The sequence below is a fragment of the Pimephales promelas genome, chromosome 10 (genome assembly GCF_988280905.1).
Source record: "Pimephales promelas chromosome 10, fPimPro1.hap1.1, whole genome shotgun sequence".
In the NCBI taxonomy this organism is placed as follows: Eukaryota; Metazoa; Chordata; class Actinopteri; order Cypriniformes; family Leuciscidae; genus Pimephales; species Pimephales promelas.
This window is the reverse complement of record NC_142778.1, coordinates 18,220,007-18,247,379: the sequence shown is the minus strand read 5'-3', so window position 1 is coordinate 18,247,379 and position 27,373 is coordinate 18,220,007. Positions and strand designations below refer to the sequence as shown.

Here is a 27,373-nt window from a genome sequence, read left to right as displayed (position 1 = left end):
TTCCACAAAAAAGGGTTGTAGTATAACCAACAGGACAGCAGTGGTGTGTGAACTGAATTTTGCAGTAATACAGTGAATTACAGTAAAGTTATTGAATATTTTTCATAAAAATCATAAAAATTTTACATTTTCAATTGTACAATTAAAATGTTCTCTTTTTTCTCCCAAAATACGTGTTGTAGTATAATCATAAGGACAGCAGTGATGTGTAAACTGAAATTGGCAATAATACAGTGAATTACAGTGAAGTTATTGAATATTTTAATAGAATTATAAAAATTGTACATCTTCAATTGTATATACAATTAAAATGGTCTTTTTTCCAAAACAAGTGTTGTAGTAACCATAAGGACAGCAGTGATGCGTGAACTGTATTTGGCAACAATGCAGAGAATTACAGTAAAGTTATTGAATATTTTTCATAAAAATCATAAAAATTGTACATTTTCAATTGTATATACAATTAAAATGTTCTCTTTTTTCTCCCAAAATAATCATAAGGACAGCAGTGATGTGTAAACTGAAATTGGCAATAATACAGTGAATTATAGTGAAGTTATTGAATATTTTATTAGAATTATAAAAATTGTACATTTTCAATTGTATATACACTATTAAAATGGTCTTTTTTCCAAAACAAGTGTTGTAGTATTAAATATTAAGGTCTGCTTTTCTGATATCAAATACTTAAGTCATTCAATAAAATCCTAATTAATTACCTAAAAATCATACAATGCGATTTTCTGTATTTTTGTTTTAGACTCCGTCACTCACAGTTGAAGAGTGACAGTTACAGAATTAAAGTTACAAAAATGACAGACTTCTACATGCTTTGTAAGTGGAAAAACCAACAAAATCAGCAGTGTATCAAATACTTGTTCTCACTACTGTGTATATATATATATATATATATATATATATATATTACCAAATTTTACATGATCATGGGAACCCTGTTCAAAACTTGTGCAAGAAAAAGAATTACAGGCAAATAACTGAACATTCAATTAAACTTTATTTTATTTTGTCAAACAGTGAGAAAAACGGTCAAAATATAAAACAAAAACAACTAAAATTTTCACAGATTATGATCAATATTTCTTTGGCTATTTTACCCGTTCTGATAAGGCACATATATTCATCTGTAAACAACAGGCACTGCATGGAAAGAAATTGTAAGACATGAAATTAAAATAATTCATAGTGATTGTAAAATGGCACAGATATAAAAAAGTGTCTTGGCATTTTGTATCAAAGGAAAAAAAAAAAAAAAAACAGGATAATTTTTGAATTTGGCTTTATGATGATATTTAGTTGTTGAAGTTTGTTAATGATTATCATTAGTGTGTGAAGAGGTAGAAAATGACCAAATCTAAATATTTATATAAATAAAGAAGAAAAAAAAGGAATAAACACAGTGACGCGCTTTTCACTTGATGGCATACTGACACTTAGTGGCTATAATTTATCTTTACACTGTGTAGTACATAATAACCCCTCAAGGGGTGTAACATAACATATATACAGTAGTAAACAATATTTATAGAAGAATATGTATTTTTAATGTTTAAAATCATATAGAATAGCTGTATGGCTCTAAAACAGATGTGCATGCATTATACATCAGCTGTTCCTTAAACAGGGACATTTTCACATGTCTGTCTGATACTTTCACTTTGAAGACCATGTTAAAATAAATGAATCCTGGATTATGGTAAACGCATGAAAACACCTGATAAAACACTACATAATTTGGAGAAATGTTTCATTTCACAAAAGCTTGACAAACTTGGCACAGGTTCATAAAAATCAACACTAGATTATGGCAAATATATAAAGGAGAAAAATACATAAAAGATATGCCCTCCATATTTAAACATTTAGTGTAAACAGAGATTAAACAGAAAAAAAGTCCTTTACCTTCAATTATTGATTGTTTGGCCAAATTATGTTAACATACAAATATGAAACTTAAATTCATTATACATATCTGCACTACCTTACCTGGATAGGGACAGGTATTAGATAAATGCATATACAACATGCTATTTCATATAGTGATAGATGCATGTCCTATAATATCCGATATATATATATATATATAAATCTATTTCCAAATACAATAGGAAGCAACTTATACCAGGAAATGACAGCTTTAAGGTGTAAAAAGTGCTTGTAAACAAGTAGATTTTGCTTCCAAGAAACATTCCCAAAAGAAAAACATGACTAAGTAAATATATGTGCAATACACCAGATAAACTACCACATGAACAGCATTGTCCGTGAGTGACGTTAGATGTTGGTCAGGACGTCGCTGGTAGTGAGGCTCACTGAGATGAGACCCGGGAGGTCATTGTTCTGCCGGTTTCCTTTGTCCCGCAGGTGAAGGGTGTGAAGCTGCTGCAGGTCAGACAGGTCACCGCTCAAGGTCGCCTGACCCATGAACGAGTCCTTCAAAAGGTTCTTGTTGTAGATCTGATAGACACAACAGAAAGGTAAACAAAGACTTGAGAATAACAGGCAGATTACAGAGGGGGGGAGAAACAACGAAACCCATTCATCATGACAATAGTTATGTTTACATCCATCTTTTTTCATGTGAATTTTGGGATATCACAAATGAAAAACATATGGGCTCAATTGAGGCAGATAATCTTTTTATACAATAAAACGACATGCACATAAAATACGATGGAAACATGTTTACCAAATCCCTTGATGCGCAACAAATAACTCACACAGCGTTGCCTCAATAGAGGATGTGATTGGATAACAGTTCTAACCAGCGGAGCAATCGCATTACACAACATCTCAAATATTGGATTGGTTGTTCTGAAATGCTTGAGAGTCAGTCATCAAATGATTTGGTTTAATTGTCTCCCAGAACAGTCTTACACGATTGCATTCCCAAAAACCAGGCATGTAAACAATAATAACATGAGAGCATAAATATTCGTTCCGTGGGTTGGTATTCGATTTTCAATTTTGGGATTTGAATGTTCGTTTTTTTGGCACACCTGGCCATCCACCTCGAAAACGGTTCTCATTCGCAATGCATACACAATAAAATCTGGCAAAATACAATACAAAATACAATCTTTTTTACACTCATCTTATATAGCCTAGCCGTCTTTATTAGGATGGACAGTTGAGGGAACCCAACCTTGTTATACTGAATACATATATTTGCTTCTTCTTAGCCTACTAAAGTGTTCCCTGGCGTAACCTCTGTCTAGAGTGCACAACTGCATGAGATTGTATTTTGGGTTAAGCTGCGTTGCTTTTTAAATTGTGGAAAATAGTATAATAGAAACAAAATGTATAAGCCTTTTACTGGTTATTTAGGGCTGTCCTGGTAAACTTGACAACCGCACCACCAGCGAAAACGCATTTTTTTTTGTATGTGAATGCTGTTTAACTGTTTTACATGAATATTATGACACAAGTGAAGCACAAAGCTATGTTTACAAGATAAATAATAGGTTAGCAATTAAATGTTACAATCGCAGCCATGGAAACATTTGGATTCATGGCGAATGAGAGTTGTGCGTGAACCCTGAAATTTAAAGGAGAACTCTGGCGCAAAATGAACCTTTGGTCTAATTACACATTGGTATCTAGTCAACCGTTCTCTGAGATTTGTTTTCATGATAATCGAATGTAAAGAGTTTTATCTCTAAAAACTGTTTAGCATATACGCTAGTATAATGGGGGCATCTAATAAGTAAAGAGAAATCGCTAGTTTATACCACTAACAAGGCTCAAAAAAAGCCCCAAACTAACATAATGAGGGCCCCTACATGCAAAACAAAGCATTGAGAACTTTGTAAGAGTACCTACCGTTTAATAATAAGATATTTTATAAAGACGGTCCACTTCGTGTATACAGACGGCGCCATCTTTGGAAAACAGTCTCGACTAGTCAAACCACGAACGACGTGCTGAGTGATCTGAACTGTATGAAGTTCAGTGAACCTCTGAACCGTATGAACGGCATTTGTGGTTCGACCTTTCGAGACTGTTTTCCAAAGATGGCGCCGCCTATATACATGAAGTGGACTGTCTTTATAAAATATCTTCTTATTAAACGGTCTGTACACTTAGACCCCATTTACACCTGGTAAATGAGAACTGTATCCAGACAAGTTATCTGGATAATAAGTGTTCTGATCTTACCGATTCCATTACACTTGGCCACATACACACACCGGCCACTTTATTAGGTACCCCATGCTAGTAACGGGTTGGACCCCCTTTTGCCTTCAGAACTGCCTCAATTCTTCGTGGCATAGATTCAACAAGGTGCTTGAAGCATTCCTCAGGGAGTTTGGTCCATATTGACATGATGGCATCACACAGTTGCCGCAGATTTGTCGGCTGCACATCCATGATGCGAATCTCCCGTTCCACTACATCCCAAAGATGCTCTATTGGATTGAGATCTGGTGACTGTGGAGGCCATTTGAGTACAGCGAACTCATTGTCATGTTCAAGAAACCAGTCTGAGATGATTCCAGCTTTATGACATGGCGCATTATCCTGCTGAAAGTAGCCATCAGAAGTTGGGTACATTGTGGTCATAAATGGATGGACATGGTCAGCAACAATACTCAGGTAGGCTGTGGCGTTGCAACGATGCTCAATTGGTACCAAGGGGCCCAAAGAGTGCCAAGAAAATATTCCCCACACCATGACACCACCACCACCAGCCTGAACCGTTGATACAAGGCAGGATGGATCCATGCTTTCATGTTGTAGACGCCAAATTCTGACCCTACCATCCGAATGTCGCAGCAGAAATCGAGACTCATCAGACCAGGCAACGTTTTTCCAATCTTCTATTGTTCAATTTCGATGAGCTTGTGCAAATTGTAGCCTCAGTTTCCTGTTCTTAGCTGAAAGGAGTGGCACCCGGTGTGGTCTTCTGCTGCTGTAGCCCATCTGCCTCAAAGTTCGACGTACTGTGCGTTCAGAGATGCTCTTCTGCCCACCTTGGTTGTAACGGGTGGTTATTTGAGTCACTGTTGCCCTTCTATCAGCTCGAACCAGTCTGGCCATTCTCCTCTGACCTCTGGCATCAACAAGGCATTTCCGCCCACAGAACTGCCGCTCACTGGATGTTTTTTCTTTTTCGGACCATTCTCTGTAAACCCTAGAGATGGTTGTGCGTGAAAATCCCAGTAGATTAGCAGTTTCTGAAATACTCAGACCAGCCCTTCTGGCACCAACAATCATGCCACGTTCAAAGTCACTCAAATCACCTTTCTTCCCCATACTGATGCTCGGTTTGAACTGCAGGAGATTGTCTTGACCATGTCTACATGCCTAAATGCACTGAGTTGCCGCCATGTGATTGGCTGCTTAGAAATTAAGTGTTAACGAGCAGTTGGACAGGTGTACCTAATAAAGTGGCCGGTGAGTGTAAATGTGTTTTTGCAAAACGGATATAAATCTGATCTTCAACTCCCGCGTTATATGCAGATTTAATGGATTGCACGCCACCAAAAGCAACAGATGTGAGCTGCATTTTATTGATCATCGGCTAATTTCAAAATCAAAGACATCAATAAGAGAGAGTGGCAACAGCGCTGGTAAGATAATGCCGTTTCTTTACTTGAAGATGATTGTGTGTTAAGCGTCTGTGCCTACTTTCACTTGCGATGTTTGCACATTGGCGTAATGAATAAACGCTCAGCTGCTCATCTGGGGTGATGCGTGTCGCAGTAGCGCCGTCATATCTGACTATAATATGACATATAGGCTATATAACACGCTCTCACTCGTTTATTTTTTAGCATTTTTGGGAGGAGTAAAATATACATATTTGGTTTGAACAACCAGATTGCGTTTGCACCTAGTAAAGATCCGAACACAATGCGAGCCAGACTACCTCCAGATGGTCAGGCAGATCCGATCACAATCCGATCACAACGTATTTATACCTTGCATTAACATGCGTTTTTTTATTATCCGGATAACTTATCTGGACACAGATCGCATTTTAATACCAGGTGTAAATGGGGTCTTAGAGAGTTCTCAATGCTTTGTTTTGCATGTAGGGACCCTCATTATGGTACTGTGTTAGTGTGGGGCTATTTTGAGCCTTGTTAGTGGTATAAACTAGCGATTTCTCTTTACTTATTAGATGCCCCCATTATACTATCGTATACACTAAACAGTTTTTAGAGATAAAACTCTTTACATTCGATTATCATGAAAACAAATCTCAGAGAACGGTTGACTAGGTACCAATGTGTAATTAGACCAAAGGTTCATTTTGCGCAGGAGTTCTCCTTTAATCTTTGTCGGGTTTTGTATTTTGCCATCTGGTCTCCCGATTATCAGTAAATTTAACAATATTCCACTGGACATGGAATATCTTGTTTCTATTCCCAAATCTTCACTCACAGTTTGCTTTTAATTAGGCCAATTATTCGCAATCTTTACTGTGGTAAAGTAGAAAAAACACTGTAGGAAATTAGCCTACCATTTTACTTGCATGTCAAATTCATTTTAACACAGTTCGTGCTTGTTATTAGATTTGGTAATGCAGGAGATTTTAGTTTTGCTTTCTCTGTCAGCGCAAAATCAAACAAAGCCCTTGTGGAAGATAAAATCCACTCTTCAGACCCCAAGTACAAAACATGAAGATATGAGAAAAGAGATGGTCTCTTATTTATTATGTTATTTAAGTTACCATTATTTACTGATATTTATTTCAATGCTGTACATGCTTTAGTGTGTTAATTGTTTAATTGACAGAAGTGCTCAAATAAACAAAATGGATGTTTGAGCCTTGTTTATTATTATTTGTATTACCCTCCAAAGCTCAAAAAAAGGTATTTGGACCAGCCCTAGAGCATATATTGTGTATTTATGATGTATAGGGAAAAAAGCCACAGTGGCTTTCCCCGAAAGCAGGAAAAAGCGTGGGAAGCTCTGTGTTTGAGCTTCCCACGGACGCTGTACTTCATCAACAATGGATACAATTTATGTTTGATTATGTTCCTGAAAATGACGATCGTAATCTAGCTCTCTGTACTGCGCATTTACGGAAGACAGCTTCCAGAATCTCCACGAGTTCAACACCGGATTCAACAAGAAACTATTACTAAAACATGAAGCAGTTCCAAATTTAAAACCAGAGGCAGCAGTTGTTGGGCCACAACCTGTTAGTAGGCTAAGACTTAATCATTTTAAATGTATTTGCATGTATAGTTCCAGACGTAGCCTTGTGTTTTATTTTTTTCAAATGCCAGCGCTGGCTTTATAGCCACTAGGCTACTAGTTATGCTATTTTGAGTCTATGACAAACGCGTACAGATATTATGGACCTGAATTTCGTATAAGTATTAATGTTTTAAACGTATTTTTCATGTATATATGCTTTATGACGTTATTTTCGATTTGATCAAGACGGTAAACTAATGCCAACGCTGTTTGTGTTTAACATTAGTAGCCAGTCAGTTGCTATTGTTGCCAGTCAGATGCTATTGTGTAAAACAAACGTGTATAAAGTTAAAAAAGTAGCAAATTATCATTCAGAAACGTTTAGTAAGAGCCGTGTGTGGTGAGGTTCTGTTTGCCTCTCTTCATCGCCGCTTTCTTGGTCTGATTTTGCCTCAAACTGATACTGCAGTTCGACACTATTATTTACATCTGGACCGGAGCGCAGGCACGTTTCGCCCGTACTAGTTTTCGCCCGGTTTCACCAGCCCAAACCAACCACTCTGAGCCCACTGCCTGTTTCTGAGGGAGTGGTTTCATAGACTCAGGAATTCGACCACTCGTTCAGGGGACAGAGGAGAGCGCGGCTTACAATAACGGTGAAGTTTATGAAAAATAATACTTGTTAAAAAAGAAAAACCACAAATATATGTTATATTGCACCCTATAAACAGAATCATGCAAAGAAAAAAAGGAGTCAACCCCCCCTTTAAACACATGGGATGGAAACTTTGGGGTGCTTTATTTGCAAATGTTTTACGCGATTTTCCAATTTTGCGCAATGGAATTTTATGGATGGAAACAGCAACAACTGATTCCTAAAAGACTGTCACCTGAAGGCAGATCGGCTCTTTCGGCTTCTTCCTGTAGAAAATAGCCTTCACGTCGAAGTCTGGGGTCTGTGTGTCTTTGTGCACCGTAGAACGAACCTTCTCTCCCTCACAGCTGATGATAACGTACGGATCAGATGCTGAAACAAAAGAAAAAAAGAAAAAATCAGCCATTCAAAAACAAACTACTGGGTCAATTTATTTCAAAAAGATCTGAATGCACTTATTTTCAGTTATACAACTGTCTTATAAAAAAGCTAAACATTATTCAACATGACATGCAAATCCTGAAATAGGAAATGACAATGGCAGAGAACAATCACAGCTGTAGAGTCTCAAAGTTTCTTAAATTATCAGATCATTTAATGGTATCAAACAAATATATCAGAATACTTTTATGGTATCTCAAGATTTGCTCAATTAAAATCGCATAAATACAATTAAAGTATTTATAATGATATACATTTGACAGATTAAAGCATGTACACTTCTATTCAAATTTTTTTTTAAAGAAAAAAAAAACTGTTCTTTTGAACTTCATATTTTTGTGGAAACTATGACATTTTTTCAGAACTCTTTGATAAATATAAAGACTGGAGTAATGATGCAGTTAAATTGAGCTTTGCATCACATACATTACAATTGAAAATATAAAATCACATAGAAAACAGTTCTTTAAAATTGCAATATTTCACAATAGTACAGTTTTTTAGTATTTTATCAAATAAATGCTTGATAAGCATAAGAGACTTCTTTAAAAAAAACATTAAAACATCTTACAAACCCCAAACATTTGAATGCTAGTGTACAGAGACGTGCATTTCAGTTATCAGAAAAATATTTGATTATTTTCCTTGGTAGTTTTAACACAATATTTTAGAGTCATTTAAAAATGGTTGTAAATGTTTCAAAAAAATTTCAAAAGTGCTTCAAAGCAAACCCTTAAAAATGTTTAAAACATTTACAAGCCTTTTTTATTTAATGTGTTAAGTGCATATAATAACAAATATGAACAATAATAAATAAAAAATAAACACGACATAAAAACTTGGCACATGCATTTTGAACTAGACTTTTTTTCCCATTTTAAACAACTTAGATGTTCTTGAATGCTTCATGAAATGCCTGATTGCTGATATTTTGAATGTGTTCAGAAAAATCATATTTAATAAAAAAAAAAAATATTTTCTATAAGGTGTATCGTGTAAAAAAAAAACACAGAGAACATGACATGACTTACATCCATCTGAGTCCTGAGCCTTGAGTCCGTCCGCTCTGTGGACGTGCACCTGCGTGACCAGCTTTGGATACCCACAACACCCCGTCCAACACGTCTGGGGCGGCTCGTCTACGGTCAGCTCCCTTAAAACCACACAATCTTCATCGATACATTCATTATCCCTACCGCAAAAAGAAAATAATGTCCAATACATTACGTATTACTTGAAGCCGGAAGGTACATCCGTGAAGATACGCAACAGGAAGTCTCCCTGCAGGCCGGGTTCAAAGGTCGTGGGAATGATGACATAGCGGCCCTCCTTCAGGTCCTTGCGCAGAAAGACGCTGCGGGAGTTGATGTAGATGGAGCTGCCCATCGTTTTCTGAATACTGTGCATACGGTACGTCCGGTTGAGCTCCACCTAGTAAAGAGCACATCTCGCTCAAATGGGTGTTATTGAACGGAATCGAACATTGTTTCCATCCATAGTTGCCAATTTAATATATGTGCAAAATTAGAATATTGCATAAAACATTTGTGAAAGCACCGTTTCTATCAAATGTGTTCAAGAGAACAAAATCATCACTTCCTGGGAAAATTTTGCAATAAAAAGTTGCTGAAATACAATAAACTCTTGAATTTGGATGCCTGGTTTTTGGGAATGGAATCATGTGAGAGGCTTCTGGGAAGTCATTAAACCAAATCATTTTGATGACAGACTTTGACTAATGCATTTCAGAATGACCGAACCAACATTTGAGATGCTGTATGATGCGATTGGTCCAGTTATCATATATCCTAAGTAGTCTAGTTATCCAATTACATCCTCCGTTGAGTTCTCGGAGTATGCTGCACATCGAGGGACTTATGCAGTAATTGTGTTTCCATTACATTCATTTTTATGCACATTTTTAAAATGTATCCGCATATTGGTGTTTCTATCCAGCGTTTTTAAGCAATATCCAAAAATGTGCATAAAATATCTAGAGTCGAATAATGACATTGTCTTCTGTAGAGCTGCTTCTAGCTGAATTGAACTTGTTTCATAATTGATGAACTTTACAATGTTATTGAACTGAATAGATTCAACATTGCACTGACTCAACCTGAACGATGACACTAATGTCTTTTTAGAGTTGCTTTATGACTGTTTTTTGTAATTTGCCTTTAATTCTGCTCTTTTCTGGTTTATGACTGTTATGAAGCTGCTTTGAAATAATGTGCTATAGAAATAAAGGGGACTTGATATACTTTTTGGATATCGAAGCCGATGGCCACGTTCTCTCCCTTCTCTGCTTTGGATCGGATTCTCTTGTCCTGCTGCTGTAGGCAGATCAAAACTTCATCCTCTGGCTTCGTCACGTCAAACACGTACTGAAAAACACAGTGACGCTCTTCAGTACACGACACATCTACACCACAAACAGGCACTTATGAATGAGTGTCGCACCTGTGGGTTCTGGAGGAACGTGGCTTTGTGGTTAACGCAGCCTCCAGATCGGTTCCTTAAAGGGTCGTCGTGGCGACTCCAGGAACCTCGCATCACTTCCTCCTCCCAGGTCTTGTGGATGCTCAAGTACGACGTATTAATCAAGCGGCACAGAATCAGGTCTGTGAAGTACTTAGAGAAATCATCAAAATCCATCCTGAGAGAGGAAAGATTAAGACACAGCAGTACGATAAAGAAAGACCATCAATAACAAGACAATGACAATACTGAAGGACTTTTGAGGGATTTCAATTTGAGTCCACGAGTTGATTCTAAAATAAAAGGCTTGATTGCATACTTTACATACATAAATTCAGCTTTAAATGAAAGTCAAACAATATGCAGTACAGCATGTGGTTGATTACCACAGAAAATAGCATCAACCTATCTGTTTTGGAAATAAAATGAATTTCATTTAGGCAAAATTTTTAAAAATGCAACGGCAATGAACGCAACAACTGTTTTTTTCCGTTATCCTTTGGCTAGCGTCATATTATATGATCATGCTCTTATTCATGCAAATGCTTTTAATTCATTCAAGCATGATAAGACAAAAGAGAAGGCAGTTCGGTACTGGCGCACGTCTGAGAATCTCCTGTGTGAAGCACACACTCGTTAGCACAGAAAGCAGCTTCAGACAGTTCTCTAACGGACAAAAACACACAAAATGATGCAAAAATGCCCATTATATCAAGTATCCTTGTAATTATTTAATAGAGAACAGCAGTAGCAGTCCTGGTATCGGTGATACTGACCTTTTTTCATAAAAAGATTCCATAATGATTAAACAAATACTTAAAATATAGGCTACTGTTTTTATGTTGTTTCTACATTCATTTGGAGATTAAAGGTGCTATATGTAACTTTTCTACTAAAATGAATCCTGTTTTGGTTGTAATCACACATTACAATGATCCACGTGTAGGGTTTTGCTATTACCTCTGAAGGACAGTATTCCTATTTCTATGGGAAGTCTCCGGGTCGGATTTTCTGCGAAATTAATCGGATGTGACGTGCATGCGCACTCCCGAGCCTCTCTCATTTTTATATACAGTCTATGCGACGGCACTGCAGCTGACGACATGAGTCTGATAACACCAAAACACTCCTGCCTCCAGCACAACACACACACTCCAACACAAACTCCACAGAAATATAAACAAAAATGTATCTGCTGAAGCTCGTCAGGCCAAACGTGAATCGGATCGACTTAGGACAAAAACACGGATCAACATCAGCAGAGCGTTTCAATTATGAGCGTCTAAATGCAGTCAATGTAATGTTATCATAGTATGAGCATGGAGCATTAGTTAAGCTGATAAAAGTAGCTTATTATTGTAACGTTGCAATGGGAGTTTACATGAGTTTCCAGCATGTTGTGTGTGCTTGATCTTTTTGGTATTGTCAGTGTGAACTAGGGATGCACCGAATATTCAGCCGCCGAAAATTTTCGGCCGAAAATGGCCCAAAAGTGCATTTGGCCGAAAGACTTTTATCACCGAAACAATTCGGCCGAAATGTTGTGATGACGCAAACAGAAACCGCGCCCTGCTACATTTCTGCGGTGCGGACGTATTTCAGTGTATCTGAACCCGCGAGGAGACGGAAGCCTTGTTTATCCACCTATATCTGCTCTAAACAACGCGCGCCGCCATGACGACGATTCCGGTTGCGAGCGGGTCAAGAGCGGTCGAGGCGTTTATACTTGACGCGCTCTCCGTTTTACTATTCCTTGAAACGACAGGGGACGACTCAAGTAACTGTCCTCTAACCATCAGGAATCGGTGAGAAGAAGAAAGATAAACGCATGGCAATGCTTATTTTTTAGTAGGCTATTCCACCACCAATACAAAAATAATCATGTAAAACCCAGTAAACCCTGAGATTATTACTTGTGACATTACAAAAAATATGTATATGGGATTGGGAACTATGTATATGTATGTATAGAACTAAATTAATGCTCTCTTAAATATTTAAATACATTCACTAAACATGTTTCATTAAGTTTCATGTACATTTGTATTAAACATGGACCATTGTTCATTTAAAAAGGCTTTTTATGCTATTGTATGCCAAATTTTTAAAATGTAACTAATTTAGACATGCAAACTGGGTGCTGGTTTGATGAGAAGTTTGCGCTCGGCTTTGTTTTTGAGAGAACGTTTCATTTTAAAACCTTTCTGCAGGCCAGTAGATTATTATTTAGTGTACACATGAGTGGGGTCAAGTTAAACATTTTAGTTTGAATTTTATTTTATTTTTAAATAAATATTTGCATAATTTGTAATTGATTTATTCTTTGAAAATGTGATATTAATATGCAATTGCAATGCCTTGATTTTAGTAAAGTTTGTACACAGTCATAGCCATAAATGCAATGATACTAATAATTCTTTCAGTGTTTCGGTTTTCGGCCTTGGTTTCCTCTTTTTCGGTTTTCGGTTTCGGCCAAGAATTTTCATTTCGGTGCATCCCTTGTGTGAACACACTACTCATACTATTTATGCTTTCTCCGGTGTGTTGAAAGTCTCAGTGTGGCCGTGTACCATAAGTGCTCGCTCTTGAGTTTGAGCATGCGCGCTTTTGTTGCAATCTGAAACATCACCGCTAGAGGCTGCTAAAAACTACATAAAGCACCTTTAAATGTGAAATTACTACAATATAAAAAAATATTGAAGACTTTAAAATGTTAGAAGTGCTTAATCATGATTAATTACAGAAGGATTTGATTAGATAATTTTTTAGATAATCGACATACGTTTTTAAAAATGAATGAATAAATAAATAAAATGGGATATTACAAAACAATAAACAATAAAATACACACTGTTTTGAAAAGTATAGTCACAACAGTTACATGCAATGTAATGTAATGTTGTAAAATGTTTCAGTGCTCCTGTCATGACCATGTAAACCAGGTAAACCCAGTAACTTTCATATGATACGTGCAAAGATGCCAGAACAGGAGGATAATATTTATTTTTGCAATGACGAATTAATACAAGCGCTTCAACAAGCTTCACATTTCTAATGCTCCACAGACAAGCTGAAAGATGCCAAATGATTTTCTGTGGTAATCGACACCATGTCATAGATGAAGCTTAAGTTGGATTTGATCAGAATATTCCTTTGTTTAACAGATTTTCTGATTGTCCTTCACAATTTTAAATGCACAAAGTCCTGAAACAGCAAAACCTGTCAAGATATTAATCTCACCAGAACTCGCCATCATCCTCCACGGTCACACCCAACCGCTCTCGCTCACCCTTACTGACTTTCTTCCACTCCTCTGAGCTACAGATTCAGAGACAAACAGAAATGGATTTAGAAAAAAAAAAAACCCATTACAGTGTGGTAATTCAATTTCCACTGTACAATGGTACAGCAATAATACAATTGACAAATATGCCTGCTAACAACGCATTTCACAAATGGCTCTGGTAACTGAAAATGTTTGCTTTTGCATTTTTAAAAATGTGTTTTTTTCCCCACCAAATTAATCTAGGATCGAAATCAAATAATGCATTAAAGAAAAATCCCTCCACATTTCATGGCCAAAAAATGTATAATACATTACCTTGTTTAAATTAATTTGTTCCCTTGTTTTAATAAACTTGGCCACGATTTACTGAAAAGAGGGAACAAATTAATAAGTAATGGAAAGAAATTCTTAAATGAGGCTACAAAATTGTCTGCATATGTGCGGGGCTTTGTAAAATACTGTAAAAAATAGGTTTCCTTCAAATGTATGTTATCAAAATGTATAACTGATTGCCCCTTCTACATAATAATGTAACTAGTGCAATAACTCAAATTTAATGAACAATATGACTCTGCCAATCCATTAGAATAATTATATTTTAATGTAGTACAAGGCAACCATGATAAAAAAGTATGTAAATACATTAATATGGTATTAAATGTATGTAATAAGGTCTCAGCACTGTCTTTTTGTCCAAAAACAGTTTTTTGGTTGAAGAACCCTGATTTAGGGTATTCTCTCTCGCATTTAAATCTGGTTTTCACTCCAAAACTCTTGCAATGTGAACAAGATCAGAATAAACTCAAAGACAATTGCAGTATTAGCATGAACAGAAAATGATGTAGTGCACCTTTACAATACTGAATAAGACACCTGATGTTCAGCTTGTCCTCCAGTAGGAGGCAGCATCAGCACAAAAACACACAGAGCATTTAAAACACTCACAATCGTTGGTTTGAAACAAAGCGTCTCTGTGTCAGCACATTTCCTGTTTTTTCCATTGCATCTTTTTTTTCTTTCTTTTTTTTACATGGTTGCATGTGCATTATGCATTGTCCACAATAACATTCATACTTTAATCCTTTTTCATTTATGAGGCATGTTTTGATTTAAATCATTCCTCTTCCTAATTGTTTAGGAAATGTTAGCATTAGGCGAATGCTTTTTCTACCAAATGGGGAAATTTGTTTAGATGATCATTTGAAGTGTTTGTGGTCATAAATCACACTATTTACATGAAGGAAGGCCAGGGAAAATTCCAGCTTAAAATAAGGCCAAGTTCCCTTTCCTATTGCACAAACAACGGCGACAGCACAAATGCCGAAAACACAGTAATGAATTTGGTCTCCTGTAGTTGTGTGCAAATTTATGCTGGAACATCATGCAGACGTGCTTAAATATGTAGCGTCTGCTTTAACGATAAACCACACACTAACAGCTTGCAGATGTTCACAAACCTGTCGCTCCAAGCTCCATTCCACTCTCTCTGACCCCACGGGTTCCTCATACGGATCATGGAGAGCTTCTCTGATTTGAAGAAGGCCAGCAGGCCGGTGCCCAGACGTACCTTACGCACGTCAGTTACAGCATACGCGTGACCTTTGACAAGGCCGCAGTCTAAACGCGCCTCCATGTCCGCCTGAGTAGTCGCCTACAGAAAAGAGAATCCAAACAGAATGAAAACATTACACTGGACGGCATGAAACTTGAGTTCATCATATTTATTATTGCATTAGTTTTAGGAGCAGGAGTTTCAGTTTGAGTCAATGAGTTGAACTTTAATTGGCCATTGCATACTAATTAAAAAAGCTTTAAAGGAATACTCTGCCGGTTTTCCATATTAAACTATGTTATTCCCTTAACTAAGACGAGTTGATGCATACCTCTGTCGTCTCAAGTGCGTGGACTCAATCGCTCTGTCGCGCGAGACACTTTGATTGCACTTAACTAGCCCAGTTCATTCAATATGGGCCAAGCAGAGAAGCGACCAAACACCTCCACGTTTTCCCTATTTAAATAGTTACACAAGCAGTGTAACTCGACCAAGGACGGTGACACAAAATAAAACGTTACGCTTTTCTAAGCGTGTAAAGTGGATAACTGTATGGCGGAATACGACAGCAAGTGCTTGGCGCATATATATCTATGGATGGTGCAGTAATATCATCACTCCGGAGAGTGAGAGGAGAGGACTTTTCACGAGTGATGATATTACTGCGCCGAGTCGAAGTGCTCCTAAGCACTTGCTGAGGTGTATATAGTGGAGTATCCCTTTAAACGAAAGTTAAACTATGTACAGCACCTTTGGCATGCTGCTGATAACCCATTTTGACGAAAATAAAAATAAAATGTATAAAAATAAATAAATAGAAATTGTGTTTACAGTAATGCATGTATAATGGACGTCTATGAGGCAGGACATTACAACAGAATAAATTATAAAAAAATAAAAATAAAAAAAACTGTATTGAGAAGTATAGCCAACCAACCACGAAACCAATATGACTAGTACAATAAATACGCTTACATTTCTTATAGCATGAAACACAAATGCATGCGACTTGACATCAAACTCACTTTAATGGAGCAGCTGATCAGACCTCCTCTGTTGTGGACCTTCAGAACCCGCTCAAACAGCTGATGACGGGCCTCTTCCTCCTGGTTAAACTTCCCTTCCAGCAGATCCACGGGCTCAGATACACCGCCAGTGAAATCCACCAGAGCATCAGCTGTGTTGCCACCATCCAAAGCTTCATAACATCCACATAACCTGATAAACGAGGGGTCAGATAAATAAAAAAAAAAACAGTTTAGTGAAGGACAGACACCATTGAAACATTTCTTATTATCATCAACCTATATCTGATATATCCCTCCAAGTATCTGCTAGCTTCATTCAAGAAGGCATTTTTCTTTCTGTTTATACTGGTCGTGGTACTTACTTGGCATAGGCTTTCTCCACCAGAGCACTCCAGAATTCATTACTGTCATTGGAGTGGCAGTAGATGAGCTTCCCGTTTGCGGTTGGCAGTCGGTCATCAATGACGATGTCCACCCATTCCCCAAAACGCCAGAACCGAAAATGAAAAATCCCAGCATAGCTCTCTGGTTTATCCCATTCCTGGTCCTTCCAATCAGGAATAACCTATAAACAGCAAAATACAGTATTTTTTATTTTATTTTTAACTGGAGTCAACTTAACCTTACACTGACAGACCTGATGTAGATCAGAAAAATATGGTGAATGAAAAGAGCTTATGGGTGAATCAAATGAAAGAACATGCCCAGGTCATATTTCACTCCAAAATCAAAGAAATACAATTTTTATTTAAATAAAATATTTTTTTTCTTGAATAATTGTTAACCCTATTTTATAAATAAAATAAATAAAAATAAAGTAAATAATAAAAATAAAGTAAAATGTTCAGATGCATTTATTAATGACAATGTTGGGTTAACTGTAATAATTAAATAAATAAATGCTGTTAATCCAATGTATATTTAAACTATCCACACACAAACACACACACACACACACAAAAATCTCCTTAAAGTTTCTTGAACAGCAGCAAGCATCTGTTGCCTAGTGCAGGCAGCAATACGTCAAACTCTAACAGCGAGTCTCCGGTTGGTTTGCTCCTCCTCCTGCTCCCAAAACTCATCCAGAGGCTCAGAGCATGTGAGGCAGAATCAATAAAGTCCCCAACTAAATGAGGCTTTTTGCCCGTGGGGGCCACAGAAGCGGGTGGGGATGGAAAGTGAAGGTTGAAAGAGGAGAGAGTTTATTCAGTCGCACACAGACACAAGCCACGAGCAGACAGCTCCTTCCTCATCTCGAAGACTGTCGGGTCATGGGTTCGGAAATGGAGCTGACCTTCACCGAGGACCTTCAGCTGACGGAGATGATGCGTTTGAGGGTGCAGTCGCTGCAGCAGCGGGGTCAGAAGAGGCAGGACGGCGAGAGGCTTCTCCTGCCGTACGAGTCCGTCTATCGGCTGGACTTCAGAGAGCAGGAGCTGACCTTCTCCCACTGGAACGTGACCCTGCAAGGAACGGGCCGTTTCACAGTCACCGGCATCTGCCAGCTCTGGACGCCCGACCTGACCAACCTGATGACCAGGCAGCTGCTGGAGCCCATCGGCCAGTTCTGGAGGAACACCGGAGATCCTGATGATCTGCCCATCAAATGCCTGGAGGCGGACATCCAGGAGTTCGGAGAGAGGATAGCCGAGCTGGCGAAGGTGCGGAAAGTGATGTATTTCCTATTCGCCTATAAGGAGGGGGCCACGAAAGAGAAAATCTCTTGCTCTTTGACCTTCAACAAAAACAAGTGACCGATCGAATCCTAAAACCGCAGACAGGTTAGATGCTCTACTGTATGTGATGGTCAGTCTAAACCTTTTTCTTTTACCAATCAATTTCTTTAGCTCTTGTCCTCTGTACTTTCCTGAACTTCATGATGCTTTCATTAAGCTGCCGTCCAGAAAAATGTAGGATTGTTTGTATGCATAAAGCAATTGCTGGATGATTTTGTCTGGTGCACATGTAATCCAATGCCATGATGATGCTTATAGAGCGAACCTACAGTAAAATAAATCGTGTTGTCAATCATTCTGTTTCTGGATGTGAATGTTTTGTTGATATGGTGAAGGCTTCTGACTGGAAGGTCAACTGAGACGGACTCAGTGTCCATCACTAACCATCGCACAACTGGATCAATATCAGCATTCAATCAATGTACCCAGCCTTCAGGCAAATGCCACACATTAGTTCTAGAAGTCTGACTCATTTCAATGAATAGATTCTTTTTAACAGTTTGTTTCAATGAACCGGTTCAACAAGCCATTTCTTCAGGTTTTTTTACGTTTACGTCATCAAGTGTTTCCATTGACATTTTGTTTGACACCTGAAAGGATAGCGGGTTGTATAAGAATCAAACTAGTTAAGTTCAATTTGTGAACTGGTTCATTAAAAGAATCGAGCAAAATAACGGTTCTCACACATACAAACACCAAAATGTTCTCTGTGTGCTACGAACCAAAGCATCAAGCGGTCAATAAATGGTAATCATTTAAATGAGCCTGTCAAAGAAATAATGTTAATATATATGTCAACGTAAATTTCTCATTTAATCTTTGAAGATTTTTTCCCCTGACGTGAACATCTATAACATCTATTTTTGATATATATAATTTCAGTGCCACTGTGAAGAGTACATATGACTTAGCAAAATTCTTAAAAGGAAGCCACGAAAAAGCCGACCTAATTTGACTCACTTTATTTTTAGGTGACAGTACTACATGTGCTTACTAGTAATAACCGTGAATTATACATAATTACAAGTAACGAACCCTAAACTAAACCCTAACCTTAACCGTAACACTATAAGCACCTGTAGTTAATACTACTCAACTATTTCTAAGTTCAACTATTTCACCTCAAAATAAACTCTGACCTCAAATCCCAATTGATTCCAATAAAGTGTTTAAAAGATAGTTCACCTAAAAATTACCAAGCTGTTGATGTGTCCCACACTAGTATTTTTTTTCATACTATGGAAGTCAATACATAGTTCCCACAGGCGAATTAATGTCACGTGACCTCCCCGGAGACGCCATCTTTGAGGGCAAAATCGCTGTGTTTACCATAGGCGTTTACAAAGTTTTATCAGAGAATGTCGTTTTACAAACAAATATTTATTTCTGTTTATATTGTTATGCAAATCATGAAGACAGAGAGAGCTACAATGCAAAAATTTCATTCATAAATGGTGTGGATCCGTATGCAGTAACGAAGGAAGCACTGAGCACTGATTATGCAACTTTGCCTCAGATACAGTATTTTCATGTGTACCATTATCTGGTATTGGTGAGGAGTTTTTTCACATGTAAGCAATTCTGAGCCTGGAAAACACTGGAGGTGTACGATCAGATTGACGTGGGGTTGGTTTGGTGACGTTTGCTCAAGTGCAATCGATGGAAAAGTAACTTAGTCATCATAGCGAAGTAGCATGATGATAATCTGTCTATTAAAAAGCCATAGCCTGCACAAGTTAATTCCTATGTTCCCCTTAAAACAGTCACCGGTGCTTTCTGTAATATGCATGTACTTGCGGGCGTCATGGTTCGGCGCATGAATATAAAAATAAATAACTTGCGTGCAATTTAATTAATGTAATGCGGAACTACATTATACGCGGGATCTTTAGGGACATAATCTGAGATTGCAATGCTGGAATGTGAGATCAAACAGTGGAAACAATGTTGTTTTGTATGTTTTTAATACCTCGTCATTTAGTTCATACAGGACATTATTCAAACTGCAATGTGTTAACTTATATTTGTTTACACTAGCAATAAAACACAACATTGTGCTTTTGTCAAACAAATTCTTGCGTGTTTTGAGCGAGTTTCTTTCCTGTTCATGCTCGCCAGCCATAATCTCCGTCGTTGTTCGGACAAAAGCTTCATCCATACGGAGTCTAATGACGGGTATAGTGTAAAATCCCGATTTAACTGAACCTCCGGCACGATTTTATCATCCATTGACCCAGCAGGAGATGACCATTTTCACTTTATAGCACGAAACTCATTTCACTTCGTTCAAGTCGTATTGCTTCTTCTAATGTTTTGCCCTCAGCAATGGCGCCGGATCGGCAAATGCCCGTATGTTGTGACGTCATGTGGGAACTATGTATAGCCGCGTTTCCACTGTCACTTGTGGGGCTTGCTCGTGGCCAGCGGCCAGGATTTCTGGCCCATCGAATACCTTGGGCCAAAGCGGGCCAGCTTGGGCTAGAGGCGTGCTCTAGGTAAAAGGCAGAGTTTATCAGTGTTATGGAACGCTATGATCTGAAGCAAGATGCACATTTAACTTTTTTATATCGTGCAAAATAATTGCTGCTTGAAATGAAGAATCGCCTGTAGTGGTCTTTCGAAGATACCAAAGCTCTTCTGAGCACTTGGGCAGAAGAAAGGGTACAACCGTCAATGTGACGGCATGTGAAGAAACTAGGACGTTATAAAATACATCGATGCTGAACTATCTAAGCTAAGCATTCTGCGAGCAACGCTTCAAGTTCAGGAAAAAGATAAAAAAGTTGCGGGCGCAGTATTGTACAAGGCGATTAAAGCGCACAATGGACAAAGCGGAGTTCAGAAAAGGAACTTGCCATGGTTCGGCCTGATGGACGATGTGCTGGGTCACCGTCCCTCTGTTAGTGGCACCTCGCGAGACAATCGGGACACTATTGCAGCCTCGGCCGGTGAGTTAATATACATGCTATCTTCCTAACTTAAAAAATAAATTAATAATAGAGTGCCGAAGTGATGACGTCACTTTGTAGGACAACTCGGAAGCTAGGGGCGCATGGGTTCCCTCGATCGAAAAGCTATGCATTTTCCTCATAGACATTTTTAGAAAATCGCAAAAAATAAGATCCGTGTTTAACAAAGAGTTGTGACCCTTACACGTTTTGTCTATCAAGACAATCTTTACAGGTTAATCCAAAATTTATACATTTTGAAGACTATATAAAAAATTTTAACAACACAAGCAGACACAATAAAGTTAAAAAAAAACCACAAGCAGGTTATAACTGGTGTGTTTTATGTCATAGATTAAAACGTGAACATATTTAGAGGCTTTGTTCACCACAGACCTTATTTCAGGCGATTTAGCAAAAACCCATTAAAAAAAAATCCCATAGACTTTAGAGCGAGGGAACCGGTAGTGCTAAAATGCTAACTCACTTCCTCGTTTTGGCCTACAGAGTGACATTGTAACTTCGGCACTTAATACCTGCTGAAATGGGTTGGGATGTGTGTCATTTGATCCAAAAAGGGGAGGGGTTTAGGGCAGCGCTGCGAGGCTACTGGCCCGGCAGTGGAAACGCAAGCCCGGTGCTTGAGGCATGAGGGCACTGGCTCGACTCAGCTCGCTATTAGCCCTGGCCCGGCCCTAGCCGGGCAGTGGAAATGTGGCTATTGAGGCTCATCAACTGTTTGGTTACCAACATTCATCAAAATATCTTCTTTTGTGATTAGCAGAAGCAAGCAATACAGGTTTAGAACAACTTGATGGTGAGTAAATGACAGAATTAAAATTGTTATGGGTGAACTATCCCAAAGTTAGCATTTTTCTAATAATTATAATAATAATAATTTATTACATTTATTCATCCAATCTGCATAAACCACCTGGATGATGCAACGGCAGCCATATTGCGCCCCACCACATACACAAGCTTACTGGTGGAGGAGACAGAGTGATGAAGCCAATGTGTATAAGTGGATGATTAGGAGGATATGATGATGGACAGAGGACAATGGGCAAATTCTTGGGCTACAGGGTGAAATGGCTGCTGGCAAGATAACTATGCAACACTAAGAAAAAGAAAAATAGGCCGCAAAAACAAACCATTTTAATAGGACAGTTTTATTGAGATTTAATGGAGTACTTAACAGATTTATTAAATGTTACCTAAAATGATTATAAACATTTTTGTAAATTAAATAAATCTGAAAACATGAAACATTAGAAATGCTGCCTTGGAAACAAACCAGAATAACCATAAGTTGAAGCATAACAATACTAACGGGAGATAAATAAAAACTGGAAATAAAAATAGATTGAACCAAATTAATATATATAAAAAAGAAAAAGGCCAATTAAAAATTAAGAAATCTATAATAATAGTACATAAATAATACTAAAATAACAGTGGTACTGAAAATTTATAGTAAAAAGTCAAACCTTAAATTTAATTTAATTAAATTAAATTCTAACCTTTTAATTTAATTAGCAATGGGTTCTGGGATTGTTTTCTCTGTTAAGCACAGATGTGACACTGCCTTAGAGTATGGTCAAAAGGAGATCTTAAATGGCAACATAAGGTTGTCGCGTACCTAATTTGTTTTTAACTTTATCACCTTTACATTCTGCCTAGGTAGGCAGTCCACTAGGTATGAGTGTGTGGCCAGATGAGATCTATGAGTGTGTGTCTGATGGAGCTCTTTAGGGGAACCGCAGGAAGAGTTAGCGGACAGTAATTAGACCTCAGGAGGAAACAACTTGTCTAGCAGAGACAGAACGCACAACAAGGAGGGACTCTAGTGCTCAGCGTACTGTATCCGTGTAAGGTGCATTACTGCAAGCGCTGCAGTGTGACAGCGACAGGCAGGACGTCCCGCGGGGCTCTTTAATGAGAATTACGTGGAGCGACACAGACGGATGACGTACGACTGTAAGCTCATGAGTAAACGGAAGTGCCTTAAAAAAACTTTTTCCAAGCATTTGGATCTGGAAAACTGTAACGCAAACGCATGGAAACAAACAAGTCATCTCGTGGGAACTGATGTTTGTCCACGACTGTACATCGTGTGTGGACACAAATGAAAATACAGCAAGGTGATAACCCCAAGTCTCCAATTAGTCACAAGCCATCAATGCGATCTCATTCCATCTAACCAAGACGTGTCCTTACAATGCATCATTTGCTCAGCTAGCACATCCCATGGCTCAATTTGTAAGGATTACACTGTACCTGCAGACATCGTGTAATGAGGAAAGATCACATTATGTGAGAAATAATGAGCTTACATTACAGAGTCACCTGAACACTAAAAATAAAACAGTAACAAGACAACCTTGAGCAGAGTTTGAGGATTTTCATAAAACGTAAACAAACCTGACATTTATTACTTGTTAAACAGACAAATGTTCAAAAAACATTCCTTTTTTTGAAAGTCATTTCATTCATTTCGTTGAAATGAACAGGAGAGTCATGAACGCGCATCACAGAACGGAGCAAGGCGAGCAACTTAAAAAAATTTATTTATTTTTGAAATGACAGATCGTTTCACAAGATAAGGCCCTTATTCATAGTCTGGTGTCGTTTAAAGCGGCACTGAAACTCTCATTTGGACTCCAGTGAAGTCTATTATATGGAGAAAAATCCTGGAATGTTTTCAACAAAAACCATAATTTCTTTTTGAATGAAGAAAGAAAGAAATGGACATCTTAGATGACATGGGGGTGAGTAAATTATCATCAATTTTTTTTAAAGTGAACTACTCCTTTAAGTTAGACATGACTTCTGTTTTATCAATATTGATGTTTAATCCATACGGTTTGGCTGTACTGGCGATAACATAACATAAGAATATCAGTGGTTCGTCGTTTGCAAATACGGCACTATCATCATCAGTCAACGAGTTAACACCTCCAAACTGGACACCCGGCCTGCCCTGGAAAACTTTCCTCACGATGACAGTAAAGGTAAAACCACGCAACATTGCCAAACTAAAGATCGAACAGACTCATCCGAGAGCTCACCATGGATGCGGACAGCCGGACGCACACAATCAATAATCAGTAATGTTTTGAACTATATGGCATAAATAATGTTTTACATCATAGGCCATTTTTCATCAAAAGTGTGTTTATGAATTTATGCAGTTATTTTCGTAAGAAAAAATGTTTTTTTTTTAAAGAAACAAATTGCAGTGAAAAAAGATTCTAGCAAATATAAAACATACACACACACACACACAATAAGTTAATGAATTAACACACACTGCAGTCCATGGGAGTAGAATCTCTAAGTTAAAAACAATAAAAGATCAATAAAAATAATAAAATAAATCTGAAATTAAGTCTGAATTAAGTCTGATAAATAAAAAATAAAAGTAAATTTGTGGGCAGTCAGAGAATTGGCCCACTTTGAGCACTTGCATAGACTCTATAACTCCTATGATATTTCCCACATCTTCGGAATAGTAAATCTTGTTTATCAGTATACTCATTCTTACAATATTAACTTTCATGGACATTTAACCTATTCATTAACCAAACTAATGATAAGGATGTGGGCGTTGAGATGAACTGCTGATATCGTCGATTACAGAGCAGTTTTTCAAATCCACATCAAATCCTTACCACAGTAACCATCAATCCAGAAAAAAATACCATACACGTAGCCCTCAATCAGGTCATGGGGTCTATACGACCCCAATCGCCATTTACTTAATAAAAAAAAAAGGTTCCCTTCATCTCAATGGAATAAGATTTAGTGACTTTTCATACATTATCTATCTATACACACACAAAAAACTGGGCTTGATTCGGTTGTTCTGAAGGTATGTAAAAAAAAAAAAAAAAAAAAACACTTCTGGTCTTTGGGGTCAATATGACTCCACATTGAAATGAATGGGAAATGTGAAAAAAAAAAAAACGTCTCAGGTTACGTATGTAGAGAGTAGGACGTCAGGTGACGTCATTGACCAGGAAACTATAAACCACCCTTGAGATCAGACCGCGACAGCTTCTGGAAAGGCCTGAAGCAAGTCGATCAGGGCATGCAGGAAGTATGGCAGGCGAACGCAGCTCTCGTTCCCTCTCAGGGAACCAGGGTTACATACGTAACCTGAGACGTTCCCTTTCAAGGGAACTTCGAGCTGCGTTGTCAAACGCGATGGGAACCCCATACCCACTACGCCATGCTGAGAAATGCCCATTCTGTGTGAAGTCCTTGCGCACACTAAGAAGCAAGCAACCTACCCCCAGGAGTGGAGAGGCCAAGGTCATAAAATCTGACAAATGTATGCGGAGAGAACATCCTGCCGCATTACAAAATATCAAGAAGGGAAACACTCGGAATAAAGGCCGTAGAGGCCGCCATACTTCTAGTAGAATGGGCCCGAACAGCCATAGGTTAAAAGCTGTTCAGCCGCTTCATAAGCCAACGATATAGCCTCGACTATCCATTTGCTCATAACCGGTTTAGATGCAGGGGACTTTTTCTTGAGTGACCCAAAGCAGACAAATAATTGTTCATACTTACGCCACAGGGCAGCTCTGTGAACGTAGGCATCTAATGCCCGAACTGGACATAACAGGTTCAGTCGTTCCTGATCTGGGGTATTAAAAGGTGGAGGATAAAAGGCCTGCAGCACTATAAGGCCCCCAAAAATTAACTGGGACCTAAGGAGTATAACCCGGTCTAGGGTATAGAAATGCTTTCACCACACCCGGTGCAGATTCCAGGGATAAAGGAGCAACCGACAGGGCATGCAAATCTCCTAATCTCCGGTAAATGAAACAGCAAGGAGAAATGTTTTCAAAGTGAGGAATTTTTCTGAAACCTCTTCAATGGGCTCAAAGGGAGCCAAAGCCAGATCCTCAAGTACAATGGCCAAATCCCAAGCCGGTGCTCTGAGTGCAGTGCAGGTCTCAACCTCATGTACCACTGAGAAAAACTAGTAATTAGAGGATCTCTCCCGATAGAAGTACCCCCCAGAGGGGTGTGGTAGGCCGATATAGCCGCCACGTAAACCTTTAAGGTAGAAGGAGATAATCCAGCAGAGAAATGATCTTGCAAGAAATCAAGAACTGTAACAACAGGGCAGTTAACAGGATCTTGGGGACATTCACCACACCAGATGGAGAATAATTTCCATTTCAATGCATATAGTTTCTCTCGTGGAAGGAGCTCTGGATTGGAGAATGGTCTCAACGACCTCAGTCGAGAGACAGGATTCTATGAGCCGGGCCCCCTCAGAGGCCAAGCCACAGTATCCAAACTCCAAATGAGGGTGAACTCCCGGGAGCAAAGATATCGGGAAATGCGTACCGGTGTAGTGTTTACCACACCTAATACATCACATCCAGTCCAAGCAGAGCTGGATGTGTGAGGGAGAACCAAATAGAGCAATGCGTTGTACCAACGATGTGAAATGTCGACTGACTTTAGTTTGACCAAAGTTCTCCCTGAGAAGCTCCACCACCTCGGGGGTGAGTCTCCATTCCCTGGGCCTCAGCCCCTGCCTCAACAGGATATCTGCTCCGATATACGAGACCATCAGTGTTTTATCCGAAAGGACAAACACATAGTGACCTCTAGGGTCTGGCAGGAAGTATTGAGATTTTCGGGAATACCGCCATCATTTTTAGCCAATTATGTGCTAAAAGGTAGATGGTCCTGCCAAGTACCATTCGCCGAGCGACCACTCATGATCACCCCCAACTTGTGAGGGAAGTATCCGACGATAGCATTATGCGTCGACAAGAAGCCCCCAAAAACTGGGACCAAGGTTCTTCGACATGACCGAAGCACGAAGGCAAAGCCGCGTGACCTTGAACATGCGAAACGTTTTTCTCCTCGGAGAAAACCCCTTGGTCCTGAGCCATTATTGCATGGGTCTCATGTACAAAAGGCCAAAAGTAACTACGTTGGACACAGCTGCCATGAGAGACACCAGTCTAAAAAATGCTTGACAGTGAGTAACTGGCCTAGATATACCCCCCAACTTGTGAGGGAAGCATTCGTCGATAACATTATGCGT

At 38.6% G+C, this 27,373-nt stretch overlaps 2 protein-coding genes across 4 annotated transcripts in view; one reads left to right on the top strand and one right to left on the bottom strand.

The window, feature by feature from the left end:
- Nucleotides 1–996: 996 nt before the first annotated feature.
- Nucleotides 997–27,373, bottom strand: part of capn5a (calpain 5a) — a 39,212-nt gene continuing 12,835 nt past the window's right edge. For all 3 annotated transcript variants that reach the window (XM_089135440.1, XM_089135441.1, XM_039663712.2), the window contains 10 exons: nucleotides 16,973–17,175; nucleotides 16,608–16,800; nucleotides 15,488–15,681; nucleotides 13,985–14,062; nucleotides 10,727–10,922; nucleotides 10,528–10,650; nucleotides 9,501–9,697; nucleotides 9,298–9,419; nucleotides 8,061–8,197; nucleotides 997–2,475 (listed from right to left, as the gene is read on the bottom strand). In XM_089135440.1, the coding sequence (XP_088991566.1) occupies nucleotides 2,293–2,475; nucleotides 8,061–8,197; nucleotides 9,298–9,419; nucleotides 9,501–9,697; nucleotides 10,528–10,650; nucleotides 10,727–10,922; nucleotides 13,985–14,062; nucleotides 15,488–15,681; nucleotides 16,608–16,800; nucleotides 16,973–17,175 (1,626 nt within the window). In that variant the 3' untranslated portion in view covers nucleotides 997–2,292. The remainder of the gene's footprint in view (nucleotides 2,476–8,060; nucleotides 8,198–9,297; nucleotides 9,420–9,500; nucleotides 9,698–10,527; nucleotides 10,651–10,726; nucleotides 10,923–13,984; nucleotides 14,063–15,487; nucleotides 15,682–16,607; nucleotides 16,801–16,972; nucleotides 17,176–27,373) is intronic.
- Nucleotides 17,705–18,641, top strand: ompa (olfactory marker protein a). Its single transcript, XM_039663714.2, has one exon. It carries the CDS (start codon nucleotides 17,741–17,743, stop codon nucleotides 18,362–18,364), a length of 624 nt encoding a protein of 207 aa, XP_039519648.2. The 5' UTR covers nucleotides 17,705–17,740; the 3' UTR covers nucleotides 18,365–18,641.